Genomic DNA, 23,131 nt, shown 5'->3' with positions numbered 1-23,131 from the left:
TGGTGTTGCAGACCCTTTTTGAGAGCTTGATGATAGCTATAAATCCTCACTTCAGAAAAAATAAACATAGGCGCACAACCGAATTTTGCATGCAGTTTTAGGGGCTTCCTTCACATCTCCCCCTGCCTCTCCATCTCGTGCATGGGCCATCCCTTAGGGGTCCTTGAAACCCCTGAGCTTCAAGCATATAGCAAGAATTCGTAAGGGGAATTAGTCACTATAAGCAAAAGTATTGATAGTTAGGGAGCCCTTCCTGGAAGAGTTAAAAATGTGAACTAGCCTAAAAGAAGAGAGAATTTAAATTGGCCAGGAGAAGCAGGCGGAGAACTTGGGTGGAGATTTGCAGATGGGACTTGAAAACGCAGCCCACAAAGCCAGAGGATGGGGTGACAGCCCCCTGAGGCTACAGCAGTATACAGCAGGTGAGGTTCCAGCTGGGCCCCTGGAGTCAGACTGCCTGGGCTCAAATCCCAGCCAAGCAGCTTGCTAGCTGTTTGACGCTAGGTACATATTTAACCCCTCTGTGCCTCAGTTTCTTCATTTATAAAATGGGGGTGAAAATACATAGAATTTCTCACAGGGTGATTGTGAGGATGCAGTAGGATAACGTATTGACAGTGATTGGCGTATAGGCTGGTGTCTGGTGTAAGCTCTGTGTAGCAATAAGCTGCTTTTATGATTAGGATTTTTATTATGGGGCCAAAATACTAGGGAGGATCTTGACTGCAAAACTGAGCCCTTTGGACTTTTTCTGGAGTTCCTGGCGAATCCCTGGAACTTTTTTGAGCCAGAGAGAAATAAACTGAAAATGGTACTTTATCTGAGCATATGCTGGTCAGGATAGATTAGACTGGAGGAAAATAAGGGACGTAAGTGGTTATGAGGCTGTTGCAATAGCCCTCACTTGAGGTGCTGGGAGCCAAGACCGGAAAATGGGGAGAAATTTCAATGTGGGGTTTGTCAGTGTCGGAATCAAAAGAATTTAGAAAGTGCCAGAGTCTAAGGTTACGCTGTTCAGTAAAGGCCGCTGTGACTGCTGAGCACTTGAAATGTGGCTCATCCACATCGAGATGTGCCGTAAGTGCAAAACGCACGCTGAGCTTCAAAGATTTAGAATAAAATATCTCGATTTTTTAACATTGATTTACGTTTTAATTTTGGTCACATTGGGCTAAATAAAATATATCAATTTCACTTTTTAATTTTTTTTCATGTGGCTACTAGAAAATTTAACCTCACATACGTGGCTCACATTTCTGTTGGGCAAAGCTTGGTTTTAGGAATTGGAAGGAGGGCTAATGCAAAAGGATGCCTCGTGACCAGGACAACGGTGGTGTCACTCATTGAGAAAGGGACATGAGAAAGATTGGGGGCAGGCGGCTGTGTTGCATCGGGTTTTAGGTGTGTTGTGTTTGAAGCAGCTGTGCAGCATTCGAGTGTAAATTGAAATAGGCTTTTTTATTTAGACATTGGAATTAAGGTAAAGAGTCAGGGCTGTGTGCACAAGAAATGTGTTGGTCTTAGCTAAAGTCCTTAATGGGTAAGGCATCTGCCGTCACTGAGGCCACTGCAGGTCAGGCAGGTGCTGAGTAATTTACGTATGTTCTCTCATATCCTCCTGGTACAACCCTGTTAGGTAGGTACTATTATTATCCCTTCCCATTTTACAGATGAGGGAACTGAAGGTCAGAGAAGTGAAACAACGTGGGGTAGTCCGTGATGAGCCAGGATTCGAATTTATCTGACTCTAAAGGCTCTTGTTCGCTCTGCTACACCAGCCCTCCAGGACTGGGCCCCTGAGAAAACCAAACTCAGAAGAAGGAACAAGAGCTGTAGAAAGGAAGAGCGTTAGACAGGCAAGAACATGATGGTCTGGCGTCTCGGAAGCCAGGGAGGAGACACTTTCCAAAAGGAAGTAGCTGTTAAGGAAAACAAATTTAGACTTGAGTTACGAAGGATGTTAAATGCTAAGAACTGTTTCAGACTGAAGGAGGGTTAATCCTGTAGGTTAAGGTCATTAGAAGGAGTTAGAATTTTCTAGGACTTGTCCAGAGCTTTGAAAAGTTAAGCATAGGTAGGAAGCATAGGTAAGCATAGGTAAGCATAGGTAAGCATTCTTTTAAACTGACCTGTTCTAAGACCCAGGCAGAAATAAACATGGGTCGAACCAAGAGGCAGAGACTCTAATAATCATCACTGGTATTTCTTAGGAGGACCTGTATCGGAATCCTTTAGAAAGCTTGTAAATACAGATTCTTGGGCTCTGCATCAGATATAATGAATCAGATTTTCTTTAACAAATGCCCCAGGTATTCTAGATACACAGTTAAGTTAGGAACCAGCTGCTCAGGCTATGCAGCTCTCTCCTCTGGTTTTATTACCCAGGATTGCCTCATTCTCGTGGCTCCCTGCCAGCTTCGCTAGGGCACAGGAGGATGATGGGACCATCCTGCATCTTTAGCAGTAGTCCTACCTGGAATCTGGGGCAGTCCTTCTTTTAAATAAGAGCAACCAGCTCTCCTTCGCTTAGATCTTCTCTCAAGGCCATTGAACTCCCCACTTCTACCGTCATTGCTATGGAAACCACCTATCTGAAGGAGCAACAGGCCCTAAAGGGAGGCCTTGTCTTCTTTGTCCAGTGCTTCTGGCTGACGCTTGGCCTTGCTTTCTCCCGATTCCTTCCTTGTGTCTTTGATGTTCAGAGGCCTGCAGTAGAGAGTGGCGATGGAGAGGATGACCTTGAGAGTCAGGTGGCCCTGAGTCCCAGCTCTGCTACGTAAATCAGCGTGATCTTCGGCAAGATCTTTTAACCTCTCTGTGCTTCATCTATAAAGCAGAAATGATAAAAGAATTCGTCTCTAAGAAGATTAAATGAAATGATTCTTGGAATTTACTTACCTGGCACATACTAAGTACTCAGTAAGCGGTGGTGGTTTTTTGAATTTTATCATCATAACGATAGCAATAACATCTTCATCACCATCATCATTATTCAGTGACATGTGCCCTGGATGTCAGGTAAAATCTACTAATCAAAGATACCAGACAAAGACTTCAAAGGGTTATTAGCAAGTTTAAAAGCATCTGCCTTTAGAGGAAGTGCTCTGTTGAGGTTTTGAGAGAGAATTGTTCTCTTTCTTTTTCACTGCTGATTCTGAGCCCACACATACTTCTCTTAGAAAGGAACATCACTGTCACTTCGCTGTCTCTTCCCCACCGCAAAGCACGTCTTCCACCATTCTATGCGGCCCTCTCTCATCTGTCCGTCTTATTTTCCATCCCCCCTAGGCCAGCAACTTGTTCCTTGCGCTCTGTGTTCTCGGAACTGGACAGGAGCAGGGCAGGACATGCAGCCAGCCAGTCACAGGTTCAACTACCCTTGACCTCATTGCCTGTGAGCTTTGTTTGGGGTGGGGGTGAGGACTACACCTTGTGAATTCTGGGGGATACAACTCAGCTGATAACACTGGGAGAGGTAGTTTACTTTCCCACTTCAGGAGGGGGGAACACGTCAGGGCCTGCGGGTGCTCAGAGGGCTTCCCACGGGCTGTGACCAGCAGATGCAGCTACCAAGCTCTCAGCAGGCGTGTCCTCTGTGTTTACTACACTCACATGCTTATTTTATCTGATGCCTTAACAGTCCTTTGAGATAGAAAAGTAGTATTATCCCCATTTTTCCCATGAGGAAGTTGAGGCTTAGATAGGCTACAGGTCCCGCCCAGGGCACCAAAGGTAAGAAGGGGCAGGGGCAGGGATGAGTCCAAGTCCCCTGGCCTAATCCTTGAGCATGTCCCAGGAACTAAATATCCGAGGCACAGTGTAAAGGCTGTGCCACAAGTTCAAATAGAGGGCCTGGCAGGTGTGCCTCTGCTCAGATCCAGCCCACTTGTGTAAGATTTTCTGATTTTTCCAGAAATTTTTCTTTTTAAGGTGAAATCTCTTCATTTTTCAAGTGTTGACAATTAAAACACACACACATTCTCTCTCTCTCTCTCTCTCTCTCCCCCCCCCCTCCCTCTCTCCCTCCCTCCCTCCCTCCATCCATACACACACACACAATTTAGTTAACCCTCTGTGGGACCCAGCCAAACACATCTGCAGTCTGCATTCAGCCTGCAGGCTCTGATAGAAAATAAGAAGTGTTCATGAGAATAGAAAACCGGTTCTTAGGGGCCTGACTGTCCACTCCCTGAACTCCTGCCAAGACCCTATCAGTAGATGTTGCTACCTGATCACATTACCTTGAAACTCTTCTTTTACTGTCTGAATTTTTCCCTTGTTTCCCACTGAACACGTGGTTTTCAGTATTAACCAGCCTGGGGGCCCAGCACTGGTTACATGTCTGTGTGTACCGGGTGCACCAGTGCCAGGCGCTCCGGTTTGTCTTTCCAACAAGCCTGTGAGACAGACTGCTGTCCCCTTTGGCAGAGAGCTGGGGTAGGACATTGATGGTTGAAGGCAGGATCAGAGGGTAAGTGGTAGCCTGCTGGCTTTTTTTTTTTTTTTTTTTTTTTTTTTGGCAGTCTGCTCTTTCATTACAGCCACAAGGGGTGTGTTTGCTCAGAAAGTTGGCATCACTCCAGTGATTCAGTTACTGGCCAGGCCATGATGACTTGTGATTCAGATCCTGGGGCTTCCTGGTGCCTTCCCCGCAGAGTGTGCTCTGTGACACACTTTCCATCCCCACCCTCCTCTCCCTGCTTCAGGCCCCACTAGACAAAGATTAAAATGCCCACATTTCCCTAAAGTGACATCTTGTTCCTAGGAATTTCTAGGAAGCTGAGAATTCAGATGAATAATAGCATTAAAACCAATGCAAAGTATTTGAATAGCTAAATACTACTTATGTTTATTCAAATCTCTCAGCCACATGTAAAAGTGGAAACAAGGCTGCGGACGCAATAGCCAGAGTTTTATCAAACCTGGGTGTCTGCACAGGCAGGCACAGGCCTGGGCCCTTCTGGGTGGGTTATCCAGGGACTCCAGAAGTTGACCTCAGTCCTTGCCTAATAGCCACAGTGAGCACATTCTCACTTAGCTTATGGATATGAGAGGGGAGACCTGTCTTCCAGGGCACTAGACAGACAAGCAGATGCCTTCTGCACCGGAAGGGGTGTTGCACAAACGTGAAGCCATCAGCAAGGCCACAACCCCAGGTCATGGAGTGTCAAGGTCGCCCTTGATGAGAACCACATCGTAGACTGTTCAGTGATGTCCAGAGTGTTTGCAAATCAAATTAATTGGAATTGCATCCTTTCCTTGATACAATAGGAAGTGTGGCTTCTGGGGTGGAGAGGCTTAAAAGCTAGTTCAAGGCTCTGAGCTGGATTAACTTGGAGCAAGTTTTTCTAATTTTGGTTGCCTCATCTATAAAACAAGGATGAAAAAGTAATTTACCTTTCAGGCTGAGAGTGAGGCTTCACAGACGAATGCAGATGAAAGTATGTGTGTGCTCTAAGGTTCTATACATTGGGCGCTGTTTGTCTTGGAAGCTATTTTTGGAGTAAGAATAACGCAAGTTTTTTATCCAAGTAGTAGCACAAACAAACAGCCAGACATCCGTGCATTGAGGGAAGACCAAAGACACCCTCTGAGGGTGCAGAGAGGCTCAGAGATGTTTGTGTCCCAGCCTCTCGGTCTGGTTCTGCCCCAGCCCAGCTGTTGAGGCAATGCAGAGCAGCTGCAAGTGGGGAGGACGTCCTCAGCAAGACCTCCTGCTCCTGTAAACACCACCCACCGCTCAGACGTCAAGCAGCCATGACCCTGCTTTCGTACACGTGAGGCAGCTCAGCCCACCGAGTTCCTTGAAGAGGTTCCTTAAGTTAAAACGACATGATTTTGATTTGACTTCTCCATTGGACGCGTGTTATCATAAGTTGTTTTTTTTTTAATTTATTTATTTATTTATTTTTGCTGTGTTGGGTCTTCGTTTCTGCACGAGGGCCTTCTCCAGTTGTGGCAAGTGGGGGCCACTCTTCATCGCGGTGCGTGGGCCTCTCACTATCGCGATTTCTCTGGTTGGGGAGCACAGGCTCCAGACGCACAGGCTCAGTAGTTGTGGCTCACGGGCCCAGTTGCTCCACGGCATGTGGGATCTTCCCAGACCAGGGCTCGAACCCATGTCCCCTGCATCGGCAGGCAGATTCTCAACCACTGCGCCACCAGGGAAGCCCAAGAAATTACGTTCTTTACCAGTGGCCCAGTGTACAACTTTTTCTAGAGGGATCCCCAGCAGAAGGGAGCGGGAAGCTATCTGAGGGATAGGGAGGGGGCTCTCTGTGAAGGAGCAGGTCAGAACACAGATGTCAGAAGTGGGGAAAGCTGTAAGAGCCCCAAGCTGGCAAGCATGAACTGTGAACCGCTGGCTGTTTATAATCGTGACTATAATACAGTCAGGAAGTAAGTCGTCCGTGTACCAGATGCAAAGTTTCTCACCAATTTTAGGAGGACCTACCCAAGCATTTTATAACTAAAGCCAAATTGTGGTCTATTTCCTTACAGCTGTGTGGGTGGGAGGAGCCATGGCTGACCCAGTCCTGATACGTGTGTGAAATGTTCTGCAGTTACAGGAAAACTTGCTCAGGCCTTGGAAACTTTATACCCTAGAGGTTGAGAAGAAGAGACTGCTTGGCGTTATTTTCCTGCAAAGGGAACATTTAGAAAGTCCTAAGGGTGCAGCCTGGAAACCACAGGCCACTCAGAAAGGGTGTCACGTTCGCATTCTGAAGGCTGGGGGCCAATCCTCAGAACCGGCGCCAGCTGGCAGGGGAGCCCAGTTTAACATGCTACAGGGAACAAAATGAGGACCAGCGCGCTGTGAATCAGGGCACTTCAAACTGTTCGCAGAAAGGCTGCCTGCTGCCTTAGACCCATTTCAAAGGCTCTGTTAACAGGTGCTTGCTGGGAGCGCAGAAGGGCTGGGCCAGACCGCTGGGTGTGTGCAAAGTCACCGGGAGGAGACCCTCAGCCTCTCCTTTGGGTGGGGCAGGATGAGTGTGGAATCTGAGGAGGAGGCAGCTTGTCTGGAAGTGTGTTGTAACCGGGTCGCCCAAGGCAAGGCCAGCGTGCCCTGCCACACGCTACGGCTCCTCCCAGTTTCCTGCAGGGCTTGGGCTCCCTTATGCTAGGGGAATCCTCAGAGGGCTGTTTCCAGCCATTCTATTCTGCCCTGACACCAGAGTGCAGCAGAATTGCCTGGGGCCTATGCCCACAGCCCACCCAGACCCGTCGGTCAAGACGCCTGGAGGCCCATTGACCAGGTGGAGGCAGGTAGGTACACAGAGGATTCCCATTCATTGTGCTGGGTGTGACCCCCAAGGATAAATTCAATAGCAGCTGCTGTGTATGGAGTGCCTTGGTCCTATGCAAAACACTGCATGTGCACCAGTGAATTGAATCCTCAAAAACAGTAGTATCCCTATATGACAAATGAGAAAACATGGGCTCATAGAGGTTCAGTAACTGGAAGAGGTAGGGTCCAAACCAGGAACATGAAGCTTGCTGATTAGGCTGGACTTCAAAGTTCCACACGCAGTTAAAAGCACAGTTTTATTTGGGCATTTGATCCAAAGCTGCCTCTGACTTAGAAGGTACAAGCCCTACCCGAGTCCTTGAACTCAGCATTCTGAGTGCAGTAGAACTCCGTGCACACCGCAGGCGCTGTGGGTGGCTGTTTTCGGCAGCCTTGTCTAACGTAAGCCTTTATGGCAGATATGCCTTGTGCACCCGCGGCCCCTCCAGAAGGTTGAGTCAGCCTGCGTTTGCTGCTGGTGCCACGGTGCCCTCAGATGTTGCTGAGTCCTTGCCTGGCGCCGGCGAGGCACACCTACTGTCCACCTGCTCTGACTCATAAAACTGCCGGGGCTGCCAGCTCTGCGATGTCTTCCGCCACCGTGCCAAGAGAGAACTTAGCCACATATGGCAGGGGCACCGGGCAGTGCTTTTCCCCAGCCCGCCTTCCCCTTGGACTATGCCATTGGGCAACTAGACCGGTCGAAGCTCAAGGTCCGGGATGTTTCCTTTGTTTTCACCGGGAGAGAGAGGCAGAGGGCAGGCCCACGAACATGTGATGGGGGTGTGGGATTAGCCAGTGCCCTGGCCACCAGGATGAAGCCAGAGAGGTCAACGGGGTGGGGCAGGGGGGGAGGTGCTGATGTAATTCCATTAAATATTTCAGGCTTGAGGCTGTAGCCTGTGTGACTTTTGCTGTGGATCTGTCATTGAGAGTCTTTCAGCTGAAAGGTTCCCACTTTTTCCTGAATAAAGGCTTCCTTATCTGCCTAACTTTCTCCGAACGACTGCAAATCTTGATAGCACCTAAAAATGCACCCTTTGTGCAGAGTTCTCCAGAAGCACTCTCTTCTGCCCTTTTCTGTTGCCAGGATTTGTATCAGTGTAATAGTTGGGTAAGAGAGCCAAAACGAAATGAAATCAAACCTTCTATTAATGTACAGGGCAGTAATGTTAACCTGCACGTGGAGCACGGCCCGCGTTGGCCGGAGGCCTGGTAACTACCACAGATGTGTGTGTGTGTTTGTTTCCCCTTAGAAAACGCTACTTTATGCTGTATATGGGGCGCATGGATTAAACTACTAGTACTGGGTTTCTGCAGACGAAAGATTCATGAAGGTGCTCAAAAGGATTACAAGCTTAGAAACTGAGGCCGCCGCTCCCATTGCGGAGGGGCTTTGTGGCAGCAGCCTCCAAGAGGCTGTGGTGACCGGGAATGCATCCTTTTCCCCTCAAAGCATTATGAAGGTCTAAGCAACTTAAAGATGACTGTTCTTCACCTTTGACAAGAAAGTTCTCTTCAGATTTCAGGTGAAACCGTAACTGAAGATGTCGACCAAGACAGCCAGCACCAACAACATCGCCCAGGCAAGAAGGACTGTGCAGCAGTTGAGAATGGAAGCCTCCATCGAAAGAATAAAGGTAAGAGCCTTGAGTGGGTCAGACGTGTTTTCTGACCGGCTCCCTCTGCCCTCCCAAGGCCGGGCCACATTTCTGAGAAGGTGGATACCATGTAATTGGGCCAGGTGCCAGGCTGTTCCCTGAGCCAGCTGAGAGCCTCCGAATCTTAACTTTCATTTCAACGTAGCACTGGCGATACAAAGTGTCTGTGTGAGGCTGTCTGTGTGGACAGAAAACCTAAAGCCCGTGACAGGATTTCCTGAGGACCTGCCTTCCCTGAGCGCACATGGTCGAGCCCCCTCTGTCACCGTGTTCTCCCTCGGGACAGGGCTTCCAGGTGGACTTTATAAACACCCTCCTCATCCCTCTGGAATGTATGAAGTGTTCTAGAGTTATCAGTGCAGCCAAGGTGGCCTTGCATAAGTCAACACCCAGGTGTCCTTTTTAGGAGAAGGTGGGTTTTTCAGTGTGTGCAGACTTGGACAACCACAGTCTGCAACCCAGGGTAAGTATCGCCAGCCTTAGTTGAGATCTGGAGGAAACCAGAAGGCATTTGTTGGGTCACCTGACTTTGACGTCTTTTCCCCCCAGACCCTCAGAGAGGGCTAGGCGGTGAGTGCCTTGGAATGTTGTGAGTAATGGCCGTCTCCTAGATACTGAAGCAGTCACCTGATAAATTCCTCTGGGCCTAGAGATAGTCACCTGTCTTCAAAACAGGAGGCTGAAAAAAAAACAAAAAAAAAAACAAAAAAGCTTCCCTGGTGGCGCAGTGGTTAAGAATTTGCCTACAGGGCTTCCCTGGTGGCGCAGTGGTTGAGAGTCCGCCTGCCGATGCAGGGAACACGGGTTCGTGCCCCGGTCCGGGAAGATCCCACGTGCCGCGGAGCAGCTGGGCCCATGAGCTATGACCGTTGAGCCTGCACGTCTGGAGCCTGTGCTCCGCCACGGGAGAGGCCACAACAGTGAGAGGCCCACGTACCGCCAAAAAAAAAAAAAACAGGAGGCTGCTTGTGCCCGTGGCCTGAGGACACTTATCTGATTATTCTAACGGGTCTCCCACTCAGACTTCTGAACAGGGTGTGGTATTTCCATTTTTAACTCATGCCGAAGTAAGGTACTGCATCTTCCCGTGCTGGCTTTGTCCCTCTTTTTATTCCCCAAAGTCCAGTCTTTACCAGTAAATCTTGAAGCTCTACTAGAATTTGGCTCTATTCTGGGTTTTGGCTCCGAGCCCATAATTCGGTTCTTTAACTCTGTTCTGCATTCTCATCGATTTGTTATTGGATAGAAACTAAGATACAGCCTTCCTTTGAATCACAGACACTTTTCTTGTTCCCCTCCCCACCCCAGCTTTTTATTTTGAGAAATTTCAAACCTGTGGAAGAGTTGTAACAAACACCCATATACTGTTTACCAAGGTTCACCAATTATTAGCGTTTTACCCCACTTGTTTTCTCTGTCTCTACACACACACACACACACATTCACAAAACTGACAATTTTTTCTTTAAATTTGTTGCAAGTTATTTGCAAACATCGTGACGCATCACCCCTAATACTTCACCATCTGTCTCCTAAGTATAAGGGCATTCTTCTGCGTAACCACAGTACAGGGATTACATTCAGATCAGCTGCTCATAGTATCTAACACATAGTCCAGTTTCGAAGATTCCAGGCCACTCACTTTTCAGAATGGCCTTCACTTTAGATGGGATTGTTTGCTGACGATCAAATTCAGGCTAAAAGTTTGGGCAGAAATACTAGCTGGCTGGTGGCAAGTCTTCTGCACTCACTCCAAGAGACATCTGATGTCAGTTTGATCACTTGGTTAAGGAAGGCCTTATCTGCCAGATTTCTCCATTTAGAAGTACCTTTTCCCTCTTTAAGTAACAGATAATCTGGGAGTGATACTTTGGTTATCCTGTTCTCCAACAGTCTTCCACCCAGTGGGTTAGCATTCAAATACCTTTCAAGTTTGTAAATATTTAAAAAAATTTTTTTTTATTGAAGCATAGTTGATTTACAGTTTTGTGCCAATCTCTGCTCTACAGCAAAGTGACTCAGTTATACACATATAGACATTCTTTTTTTATATATTCTTTTCCATTATGGTTTATCACAGGATACTGAATATAGTCCCCTGTGCTATACAGTAGGACCTTGTTGTTTATCCAACCTATATAGTAGTTTACTTCTACCAACCCCAAACTCGCACTCCATCCCTCTCCCTCCCCCCCTCCCCCTTGACAACCACCAGTCTGTTCTCTATGTCTACGAGTCTGTTCGTTTTGTAGATAGGTTCATTTGTGCCATGTTTTAGATTCCACATATAAGTGATGTCATACGGTATGTGTCTGTCTGACTTACGTCACTTAGTATGATCATCTCTAGTTGTACCCTGTAAATATTTTCTTTGTTTGCTTTGGTCTGTCTGCGCACCAGGTTTCAAAGGCATCAGCGGACCTCATGTCCTACTGCGAGGAACATGCGAGGAATGACCCTCTGCTGATGGGGATACCAACTTCAGAAAACCCTTTCAAGGATAAAAAGACCTGCATCATCTTATAGAGGAGTAGTGAAGTGGTTCCTCCCCTCTTCTCAGCAAAGCAAACGATGAGCAGCTCCTTGAAAAGATTTACCTTCGGCTTATTTGGTAACCACTGCTAATAACTAAAATGCTCTTAAGTGACTTGGAATCATGGACTCTGAAGTCTTTGTTTTCCAAGTTGTCCTCTCTCTAAAATGCCCTTTAATGAATTAATAGAGAATAACAATCTTGTTTTCCATTCGTTAACTCTGGTGTCATATTGGGTTACTGCTGAAGGAAAGTTGGTCTGGCCTTTTAAAAAAACAAATATGTGAATGATCCAGTTAAGACCTAAATTACCTAAGGGCTCGTCTCGATTAAAATGCCAAGAATAACTTGTCCTAAAGCCTTTCTCTCATAGTATATTCTTAGTAGGGTTATGCCAATCTGTACAGTATAGGTGGGTGAGGAGTGTTTTGTGTATATATATATATGTGTGTTTGTATATACACATCTCAAAGCTTATTTCCCTATTAAAATGTCTCTCTCTCCAGACCATCAGTTCAACTCCAGAAGAAGTTATACCTTTATCTTGAGCTGTGTGTGGGTAGAATTAAATTCTTTTCTCATAGTTATTGTACAAAAAGTAAAGAACACCCTGAAGACTGCATTCATTGTCATTGAGTAATGAAGGCATCTCTCTCCTCTTGAAATCGTGCTGACCTCTTAGGCTACAGTAAACTGTGCCAATTAAAATTTAAAAACTGAACTAAAAGCCCTTTTATGATATGACTATTAATTCACCAAGGGCTTTCGGGCTTCAGTGATCCTGCGTCTAGAAAAGGGGAGGAGGCCCTTGGGGAGTACCCTGGGCAGCTGTGCCCCAGGGCTCACGTTCTCTGGAGCAGGGGTAGACACCTCTGAAATTTCCACTCTAACGATGGGAGCGAGACAGAGCAGCCGTGAGCCGGGCCAAGAGAAGAGCAGGAATGCGTGAAAAACAGCTGCTCTCCTTGGCCCAACTTTGTGATTTAGCTCACTTTCTCTGCCTCCCCTCTATCCTTCCTCTGCCACCAGAGCATGTCCTCAGAGGTAATGTTCACCTCCCAGCCCCAAGTGGGCAGATCATGATGGGGAAGAAACATACATACAGAAAGAACGTAAAGGTATCAGACACTTACTTACTTAAGCTCTTTTCAAATACCTGCAGCGTCATCGTCATCCCTAGCTTGTCCTCACACCATCTGAGAGAGGCTAGGATCCAGTGGTTCGCTACCTGGGCCCACGGTTCCAGCAGCTGGGTGTTGGGCTCCTTGATTTTCCTCTGGGCATGATGGTCCTGCCACACATCCTTAGAATTTCCAGTGGCGATGCCAAAAGAAGGCATCTCCTGTGGCCAGAGGGTATGTTAACTTTATCAAAGAGGAAGAGAGGGTCTTTTAAAATGCTTATTTATGGCCCAAACCATACATTAGACCTTTGATATTTTAATTCAGCTTCAGTTCATTAAAAACAACTACTAATGAGCGATTTAAAATATTCTCAGAAAGGATCCCTCCCCAAGAAGGAATTATTTACAACGGTTTTCCCTAGTTCTGTAGTCCTGCCCTGTAGCGCAAGCCCCTTTTAAAATCTAATGTCTGAGCTTTGAGCATTATGCTGATTGTGGGTGAACAAATGCAGTACTGTTTCCAAACTGCTCAAATATATTCCGTATTTCTCCAAGTCACCTGCCTATTCAGCATTGTGAACGGCCCTCACTCTTCCAGGACCACGTGGAAATCACGCCACCGCTGTTACCCTCGTCATCTATGCTTAGTTCTGCAAAACGCCCAGTTTCCAAGTAAATTATAGGCACCTGTTGGAGAGAGAACGGTTTTTCCTTTCAAAAGGTGATATTTGAAATGTACATTAATAAGACAACTTTACATTTACAGCTTCACTTAATGAGACATTCTTTTTTTATAAGTATATTTTTCTACTGATGATAGTTTCAGAACACTAATCTTATTTTCACTCTGATTTTTACCATGTTTCTTTAAATATTTATAATGTAGCTTGTTACAAAATATTTTCGTGAAATTACTTTTATTATACTGCTATGTACACATTTTTGGTAGCAAGCGTAGTTTATGCTTTAGTACTAAAACATGTTCTTTTACCTAACAGAAAACAAATATGGTTTGCTGTATATTTGTTAACATGCCTGTAGTGGTAAGGAATGGACTTGAGGTCCCAGGAGATTTCATTTTTATTTTTGCTGGCCAGATATCATAAAGGCTACGAGTATGAAAATCATGTAACTTCCTAACCAGGTATAGGGTATGTTTAAGAAAAGTGATATCAAATCCTTTGATGCTGGACCCGAGGGGGAGAAAAATTGTAGCTAAATGTTGATTTACTTATAACTAGACATCTATGTGAGAAAAATATAATATATGTATACATATATATGATATGCAGAAGTCACTTTTATTTATCAGGCTTTATTCTACTTGTAAAGCCACAGTTCATTCAGCAGCAACTGGTTTTTGATAATGACAGACAAATGCCCAGTGTGTGTTATTTTTTCCAACTACCACTATAATGACACACCTAATCACTTACGTGCATGCAACTCCTTGCCTTCCTATCTATGAAGCTATTTAAATATGTTCACTCTACTTTGTCTGTAATGCTGCTTCTGTTAACAGTGATCTCTTCTTCCATGCTTATATCTTCATTAGCGCATCGTAAATCTGTCCAATTGAGGCCTCAGGACCATGGCAAGATACGCTAGACAGAATTTCATGACTCCAAAGTATTTTACAGAAACACTTTTTTTTAACTAGAGAAACACTTTCTATACCAGGTGGTTCACAAGCTATAGGTTTTTTTCTAAATAAGAATCAGGTTTTTACATTTCTTTACCTTATTATTAAAATGAAAAGTGCCATGCTTACCCTTTAAAGGAAAGACCTGATTTGCTTTCTCCCTATTGGGACTACTTCTGTGCTTTACTAATCTTTCAACTATCAGAAAAAAAAAATTATACCAACAATTTAGTAATTTTGAGGCATAAGGTAGTTAGTTTAGGTAGTGCAGGATGTGCCAAACTTTCCCTTCAGATTCCTTCTTCTCAGTCAGTTTGCACCTAAGAGAGTGTCATCTGAGTGATTACTCCGAATTTTAACAGCTATATAGTCCCAAGAAGTAAATCACAGTACATGTCAGTCCTTTCTCAATAAACATAATACCAGAGTGTGTTAGGACTTGTATTGACCTTTTATGGTAGATCTGTTAATAGGAAAAAAAATACATTGAATCAAGTAGAATTATCTGTATGTTAAAATAGAACACTTACCTAGAGCTGGGTGGCCTGGATCATTTGTTGTCTAGCCAATCCTGTGTCCCTGTGTTGTGTGACTTTGAACAAGGCACTCCATCTCTCTGGGCCTCCATTTCACCATCTGTAAAACGGGGCTTGAAGTAGATGATGGCGGAGATTCCCCCTGTTCCATCCAGCAGCCTATTACCCCTCTACTGGTCCTGCCAACATGTTGGTGCTATATGCTGCTTCAAATATAGAATTGGTTTGTCTATTGTGTGTGCTCATTTAATAGCTTATGAAAGGCCTTTTTGTTATATGGCTTTTTTTCTAGTTTTATGGACTTGATTACTGTAATAATGTCTTGTTTATAGCCATGTAACTATAAACATACATTCTCTTGATGTCTCAGTAAATTTGCATTTGGTATATAGTTGATGGAATTGTTGTTTTATAACATTCTTTGACTACTCATCTGTCCAGCATCTTATTAACCTAAACATTGTGATTATTCTTTGGAAATCTGTTCTGCAGAAAGAATAAAAGCATTTACTTGATAGCTAACGTGTTCACAGATTTGAAAGAAGTTTCATTAAAGCACTGTTGCTCTCTTTACTGGATCAGTGCCTCCTTGAACCTTCCTACTGTATTTTGCTCAATAAATTAACAGAAGACCAATTCTCTTCCCCTTTTCCTGCATTCATTCAGTTAACATTTTCTGAGCACCTGCTGAGAGCCAGGTATGGAACTCAGGCTCTGATTACACTCAGATGAATAAGGCTCACACCAGCCCGTGAGAAGCTCACAGTCTAGGGCAAGGAAGGGTGGGAATAACCAATATATAAACTATTATAGTACCGTGTGCAAAGTGCCTGAACTCAGGTGAACACACAGTGCCGCAAGAGCCCAGGGGAAGGAGGGCTACCTCCGTATCAGCAAAGTCTGAGAAGGCTTCCAAGGGAGGTGGTGTTTGAACTAGGTCTTGAGAGACGAAGAAACCCTGTATGTGTTGGAATGAAGTCTTGGGAGGGAATGACAGGAGGAGGAGAAAAGTGAGCTCAAAGCTAGTGTGCAGAGCATCTCCCATACCACTTACCCTGCAAGCAGCCGGAAGGCAGTGGAAGTTGTTAAGGAGGAGTGGCGTAGTGATTCACAATGTGTGGAAGGCTCTTTCCCATCCTGAGACCCGGCTGTGACCACAGAAACAGACAACAAATGGAAAGGTCATCAGACTTGCAGACTCATATTCACCAAGTGTTTGTTGAAGGTACCCTGCCTCCTGCCCAGTCCCTTCCTCCAGAGCTGGGATTCCCACAGAGATCAAGGGAGGGACAACGTCATCCAGAAAGCCAGGGAGAAGGCAGCCAACAAGGTTATGGGCCGGGCAAGCTAAAGAGCTGCCCCCTGCTTCCGAAAACCAGCACACACACACTACAAAGGGTAGGGGCAAAAGATAGACAGCCACTCAGCCCTTCCTAGGAAAGGACTGAAGCATTTAGACACGTTGGTCATGAAAAACAGGCAGCAGCAACTGACCAGGACTTTCACTGGCTCAGACCAAATTACCGGAAGTCCCTGTGACTTTCAGTGGAAGACGGGCTTGGGGGTGGTAGATGGGACCTGGGTAGGGATAAGGGGATGGAGGACAGTGAAGCTGAAATGGGTAGACTAAGTAAGTAAACGTGGCAGATGAAATGGTATGCAACCTTAATGGTGTGAACAAAGAACTCAAGCCTGCTGGTAATGTGGGAGCTAAATGTGGAGATGCAGGTCCAGCTCTCCTGGACATGCGCTGTGACCAGCTTCTCATCGGCAATGTTACACATACACATAAGGACATTCACCATAAGCCTTCTTACTTGGGGCTAGGTGGACAGTCTTTTGAGTCCCTATGTCTACATTTATAAACTTTGGGCTCACGGCTCTGACTATGTAGAACCTGTCCTGCCATCAGCTCTAAGCCATCTTTGCACAACCTGACATGACTATTGCCTATAGCTTGCTTTCAGAGCATGGCCCTGCTTGCTACTCTACCCCTTTGCCGCTGTGAGCAGCAAATAACGTTTCCCTTCAGATGCTTCCCCCATTGCTGTTTCCTTATCTGAGTCAATCATATCTATTAAAGGCCATTTAGCTATAGGCCAGTCCTGGGCAAACATATATATACAGTTGGTCTCAGGAACCCTCACCTCAACGATTAATTTTTTAAGAAACCAATATTTTCTCTGCACTGGAAGAAAATGCAGTCCAAATAAATGTATCCTGAAATGCTGTATGACTTAATATATTAATCTGTAGAAGACAACTGATGCTATAAAATAGAACTATGGAGAGAGCAGTGCTTAGCACAAAGGAGCAGAAGGTAAAGTTTGAGGTGTATTGAGAATTAATTTTACATACAAAGCATTTTTATACCCTATAAATCCTCCTAGGTAATCTATTCAATAATGAAAGCAAGTAATTGGACTGGCCGAGATATATAATGGTAAGGTCTCGAATTTGCACGTTAAATCTGCAGCTGAGACATCTATGTGCAAATTGCTACTCCTGGTCTCTAGATCCAATCATGCCATCTTCACACACACACACACACACGCACGCACACACACACACACACACACACACACACACACACACACACACACAGAGCTTAGTGATAGAAGAGAGAGCTCCAGCCACAAAAGACCTGAAATCTGGTCCTGACATAGGACATTAACCATGTGACATCACAAAGACCCTGTGGATCTGTAAGTTGATATGCTGGGGGCAGGGGAAAAGCAGTCACTCACTGAGCAAGTTGTGATATAAAGTTCCCTTCTAAAACAGATTTAAGTAAAAAGTAAGCCAATTTATATTTTCAAAAATGTGGGTATATAATAGCACAGCTTGTACTTGGATGTGGCAAAAATGGTAAAGAAGCTTCACAGTATATCTGAAGACAAGCATCCCTTTGGAGAATCGTCCATGTGCAGCAGATCCTTCCTACTTTTAACCTTGAGACATTTTCCCATGGCCAACGCATTAGAATTGCTTTATTGTAGATAAACCCTTGTAGATCTGACATCAATGAAGTACATTTCAATATAGCTCATACATCTGTCGATATTTACAGACATCTGTGTGAGGCCCTGGGGAAAGGAGGGACCAACCACTGACACTGGTCTGGACACTCCACATGTATCCTCCCATTTAAGCCTCACAACAACTCTTGAAAGGAAAGTAGACTTTATTTAACTGTATGCTACAGATGAGGAACTGAGGCTCAGAGAAGTCAAGTGAGTAATGCAGGATCCAACAACTAAGAAGTACAGACCCTAATTCCACACACCCGCGTCAGCTAGATTCTGCAGCCCATATAGTCTGTCTTCATAACTGTAGCATGGTTTGAATGGGGGGGGGGCAGCAGGGAGGCAAAATAACTTTGGGAATTTTAATTAATCAAGTGAGAAATAAAACTACCATATGACCCAGCAATTCCACTCCTGGGTATGTATCTGAAAAGAACAAAAATACTAATTTGAAAAGATACACGCACCCCAATGTTCACAGCAGCATTATTTACAATAGCCAAGATATGGAATTAACCTTAGTGTCCATCAACAGACAAATGGATAAAGAAGATGTGGTATATAAATATAGTCGATGGAATACTACTCAACCATAAAAAAGAATGAAATTTTGCCATTTGCAAGAACATGGATGGGATTTGGAGGGTATTATGCTAAGTGCATTTAGAGAAAAACAAATACTGTATGATATCGCTTATATGAGGGGTCAAACTAGTGAATATAACAAAAATGAAACAGACTCACAGATATAGAGAACAAACTAGTGATTGAGGGGGAGGGGCAATATAGGAGTAGGGAATTAAGAAGTACAAACTATTATGTATAAAATAAGCTACAAGTATATATTGTACAGCACAGAGAATATAGCCATATTTTATAACAACTATAAATGGAGTATAACCTTTAAAATTGTGAATCACTGTGTGGTACACCTGAAACATAATATTGCACGTGAACTCAATAAACAAAAAAAATTTTTTTAATTTAAATAAACTTAAGTAATGTAAAGTGAGCAAATTGGTTCCTTAGTAATCAAGAGCCTAATGTACTGGACCTTAAATAAAAATAAACAATACTAGACTCCAGGCACTTACTATGGGCAGGTACTATTCTCAGCATTTTGCATCTCTTAATTCATTTAATTCTCACAACAAACCCATGAGGTCGCTACTATTATTATCCCTACTTTACATATGAGAAAATGGAATTTCGCAGAGATCCAAAAGTGCATTCGATATGCTTTTTTTAAAAAACTGCATTTTTTCATGAGTTGTCAGTATGAAGTAAGAGAAAAAACATCTTAGACTCAGGAAATGTGGGTTCTAGTTGGACTGCCACTAATTTGCTGTGCAACCTTAAGACTTTTATGACTCCTGTTCCTGTTTCCAGAAAAAAAAAAAAAAGGAATTTTTTAAAGAAGGATTTAGGCTAGGTAATTGTTAACATTTCTTCTAGCTTTAAATCTTATACAAATATGGGAGAGGAGAGCAATTCACTTTGGGTCACTTTTTTGCCATCTTTACCCCCAATCATTTTACATTTTCCTCCTTGAATCGAAAATCAGGAGGAAAAGAACCAAAGTCTAGAGTATGGGGTCAGAGAAGGGTATGTGGGTTTGCCGAGTATAATTATAGATATTTAAAAAGATATTTTAAAAATCACTTCCTGATACCTCAGCTACTGACTCATCATCAGGGCAGGAAAGAATTTTTAAGGAAAAATGAATTGTAGAAAGGTATTTTGTATATAAGCAATTAATAGAATTAAATGAGCAAAGTTCTTCAACAAAGTATCAACAATGTCTCATGAGTTATAACTACAAAAAGAAAAATACCCCACTCAACATTAAATGTGAATAACACAGCATTTGATTTTTAGAAGCAGGACAAAGAGGAATTCATTCATTTGTTGAGCTCCTCCTGGGAATATGGTAGCTCCTACTAGCTAAGTATGTCCTAGGATAAACCCAGAAAAGACTAGGATCTCCCAAGATAGTGAGGGTGGGGATTGGGGTGGGCATTACTGTGCAATGTGATCAATGCTATTGTAAGAAGTCGCCCTGCCTGAATGAGTCAAAAAAGGTTTCACAGAGGCAGCACTGTATCAGTTGGGCCTTGAAGGATGAGTAGGAGTTTGTTAGGAATAGGGAAAGGTTATTCTCAGCAGCACAAAAAGTGTGTACAAACGCTAGGTTCTAAAGAAGTCTGGGTTATCAGATAACAGATCTCTGTGTCAGGAGTATGGGGAGAAGAATGTTGATGAGGCTGGGAAGGAAGTTTGAGTAAAGTCAACAAAGGCTAAGAGTTTCTACTGATTATAAAAGGCAAGGGGAGGGAGTTGGTAGAGTGGTTTAAGCAGGGTCTTGACATGATAAGCCTTGTTTTCTTAAAGAGAGAGTGAAGAAGGAGAATGAACTAGTGGAGAAAAAGTGGCAGTAGTGTTTCTAACCTCTGCTGAGCCTCCAGCAGCATTTTATAATTCTTTTATTGGTCCTTGTTCAGCTCCTCCATTCCAAACCTTTAACACCCTACTCAAACCCCCCTATTTATCTCCTTCCCATCAAGCAAATAATCCTGCCTTCCCCATCAAAAACATGCTGGGGCCATTTGGCCTGAATTCTTAAAACTTCCTACCTTTCCACATCCAAATGTCTCCATCACACCCAAGCAAATAACTTCCATCCGTCTCACAGGTGAGCAGCAAGTCCTCCAGCTATTCCTGAAGCCACTTATCCTCTTTTCTCCTTTCTTATCAAAATGTCCCAAGAGTAGTCCACCTTCCCTGTCTTCTCTTCCTCACCTCCCATCTTCTCAATCGACTGCAGTGTGGCTTTACTCACACCAACAGAGTGAAACTGATGTCATCCAATAAAACGGCCAGTGAACTCTTTTTTTTTTTTTTTGGAGGGGAGCTGTGTTGGATCTTCGTTGCTGCACACAGGCTTTCTCTAGTTATGGTGAGCAGGGGCTACTCTTTGTTGCGGTGTGCGGGTTTCTCATTGCAGTGGCTTCTCTTGTTGCGGAGCTCGGGCTCTAGGTGCACGGGCTTCAGTAGTTGCAGCACACAGGCTCAGTAGTTGTGGTGCTCAGGCTCTAGGGTGCATGGACTTCAGCAGTTGTGGCACACGGGCTCACTAGTTGTGGCTCACGGGCTTAGTTGCTCCACAGCATGTGGGGATCCTCCCGGACCAGGGATCGAACCCATGTCCTCTGCATTGGCAGGCAGTTTCCCAACCACTGTGCCACCAGGGAAGTCCCAGCCAGTGAACTCTTAATTTCGAAATTCAGTGGAACATTTCAATCTCTGCTTCAGGGACCCCTCTAACAGTGGGAATTATTCTCTCCTGTAAACTCACCATTCTGCCCCACTAGCTTCTGTGACATCAGACTCATTTTTCCCCTCTGTCTCCTCCTCCTATGTCTGCCTTCTAAAATCCCACCCTCAGACCCAGGTTTCTATCCTTGACCCACTGCTCTCTTCTTGGAGAGCTCATCCACTCTCACTGTTAGTATACACTGAGGATTCCCAAATCCAAACATCCAGCCCACCTTTTATCCAAGCATCCAACTTACCTATTGTACTGGACATTTTTAACAGATAGTCACACAAGGACTTGAAACAAAATGTGTCCAAGACTAAAGCCATTTCCCCTTGCAAAACTTTAATTGACATCAGTATCATCGTTAAATTGCCCCAGCTGGAATTCTGAGAGTCATTCAAGAATTCCCCTTCATTCCTTACATCTGATCACCCAGTCTTGCCTATTTCATTTCCCAAATATTTCTAAAATCCACCCCTGATTTTCCTCATCAACTGCAAGTTCAGGCATGTATCACCCCTTGACTGAACTACTGGAAAATGTCCCATCTAGACTCCAGCCTCTGTGGTTGCCCCTGGTATTAGGATAGCCAACTGTTTCTGTTTACTTGGGACTGTCTCAGTTTTGGCCCTGAAAGTCTCGCATCCAGGAAATCCCTCAGTCCTACTTCTAGTTGCAAATAAAACTAAAACCCAAGTTTTAGTTGAAAATTAAATTACGCATAATAAAAAATCCATGGGGCTCCCTTCAGGTACAGCTGGATTTAGCTCTGCTTTCAAGTGTCACCTCTGCCCTTTACTCTTTAATTGACTTACTCTCCGCAGCAGGCAAGCGGCTGCCAGCAAGCCTAGACTCATCCATGAGCTTGGTGGCACTGCAAAGAGACTACAGACTTTTCTACTCTGGCAGAAAATTCTCAGGAAGATTTCTGATTGGCCCAGCTGAGTCACATTATCTATCCCCACACCAATCACCATGGCCAGGAAGATGAGCCAGGCCTATATTCCAAATCTATTTTTGAGGCTGGGGTGAGGGGTGCTAACAAGAAAGAAGGTTCATGGAAGGAAGGAGGGGAGCAGGACAGACACGAACAATGAACAGTTGTCCCTTTACATTACACTCCCCTCAAATCCCATTGCACTGATCTGGGCAATTAAATGCCTCTGAGAAGAGTAAACCATAGACGACTGTTAGCCCATTTTACTTTTCTATATAAAATCCTCGGCGTCCCCTCATTGCCTGCAGGGCAAAGCCATGCTCCTTAGAAGGACATACAAGACCTTCTATGAGCTGGTCTCTGTCTACCTTTTCAGCCTACCTTTCTCCACTCCCTTCCTTAACAGTTAATCCTGTAGCAAACACCACAGACTGAAAGAATCCCTCGTGCACCGCATTTTTCTCCCCTCTCTTCTAACCGTGCTTCATGATTCAGGTCAAGCATCACCCTTTCCTGGAAGGCTTCCTCACCACCACCACCCTAAACACACACACACACCATGCCCAAAATGCCAAGGTACCACACCACCTTAAATTCTCTGTGTCTGTCAGCTCCCTACACTAGACTGCAGGTAGAAGCTGCACCATAATCATCTTTCTATAGTAAGTTCCAGCACAGAACTTGGCACACAGTTGAGCTCAATGTTTGATTTTGAACAGAAACTGCTCTGATAATCCAAATGGGTGATAAAGGACCAAATTAAGTTAATGGTAATGGAGAGGAGAAACTGGATTCGTGGAAATTAACAATTTAATTGGATAATGTCTTTCCATGTTCAGTTCTGTTCAGCTATGTAGTTGGCTGGAGGGTTTCTTTTTCACTTAAGTCACCCTCTAATTTACAAACATAGAATAATGATACAAAATACATACATAACATACATGCATAGAAAATTACCCACTCGTGGGAGATGTAATTATCATGGGAGATGCAATTATCGTTAGGTTACATATATCCAGTACTTCCAGGAACTGAGCCGAGTGCTTTGCTTTCTCTGCATTGT

General features: G+C 44.4%; 1 protein-coding gene and 1 long non-coding RNA gene across 6 annotated transcripts in view; one reads left to right on the top strand and one right to left on the bottom strand.

Moving 5' to 3' along the window:
- Nucleotides 1-15,364, top strand: part of GNG12 (G protein subunit gamma 12) — a 122,882-nt gene extending 107,518 nt beyond the window's left edge. For all 4 annotated transcript variants that reach the window (XM_067726523.1, XM_067726522.1, XM_067726521.1 and 1 more), the window contains exons 3-4: nucleotides 8,814-8,931; nucleotides 11,353-15,364. In XM_067726523.1, the coding sequence (XP_067582624.1) occupies nucleotides 8,839-8,931; nucleotides 11,353-11,478 (219 nt within the window). In that variant the 5' untranslated portion in view covers nucleotides 8,814-8,838 and the 3' untranslated portion in view covers nucleotides 11,479-15,364. The remainder of the gene's footprint in view (nucleotides 1-8,813; nucleotides 8,932-11,352) is intronic.
- LOC137218848 (uncharacterized) lies at nucleotides 10,893-21,996 on the bottom strand. 2 transcript variants are annotated; one of them, XR_010940890.1, is made up of 4 exons: nucleotides 20,446-21,996; nucleotides 15,841-15,934; nucleotides 14,781-14,886; nucleotides 10,893-13,295 (listed from the first exon to the last, which is right to left on the bottom strand). It is a non-coding gene; the product is annotated as an uncharacterized lncRNA (long non-coding RNA). The 2 variants fall into 2 exon arrangements; XR_010940889.1 differs by lacking the exon at nucleotides 10,893-13,295 and having other exon boundaries at nucleotides 14,119-14,886.
- Nucleotides 21,997-23,131: the final 1,135 nt, after the last annotated feature.

This window comes from Pseudorca crassidens, chromosome 2 (assembly GCF_039906515.1).
Source record: "Pseudorca crassidens isolate mPseCra1 chromosome 2, mPseCra1.hap1, whole genome shotgun sequence".
NCBI classification, from domain to species: Eukaryota; Metazoa; Chordata; class Mammalia; order Artiodactyla; family Delphinidae; genus Pseudorca; species Pseudorca crassidens.
This window is presented reverse-complemented; position numbering and strand designations above follow the sequence as displayed.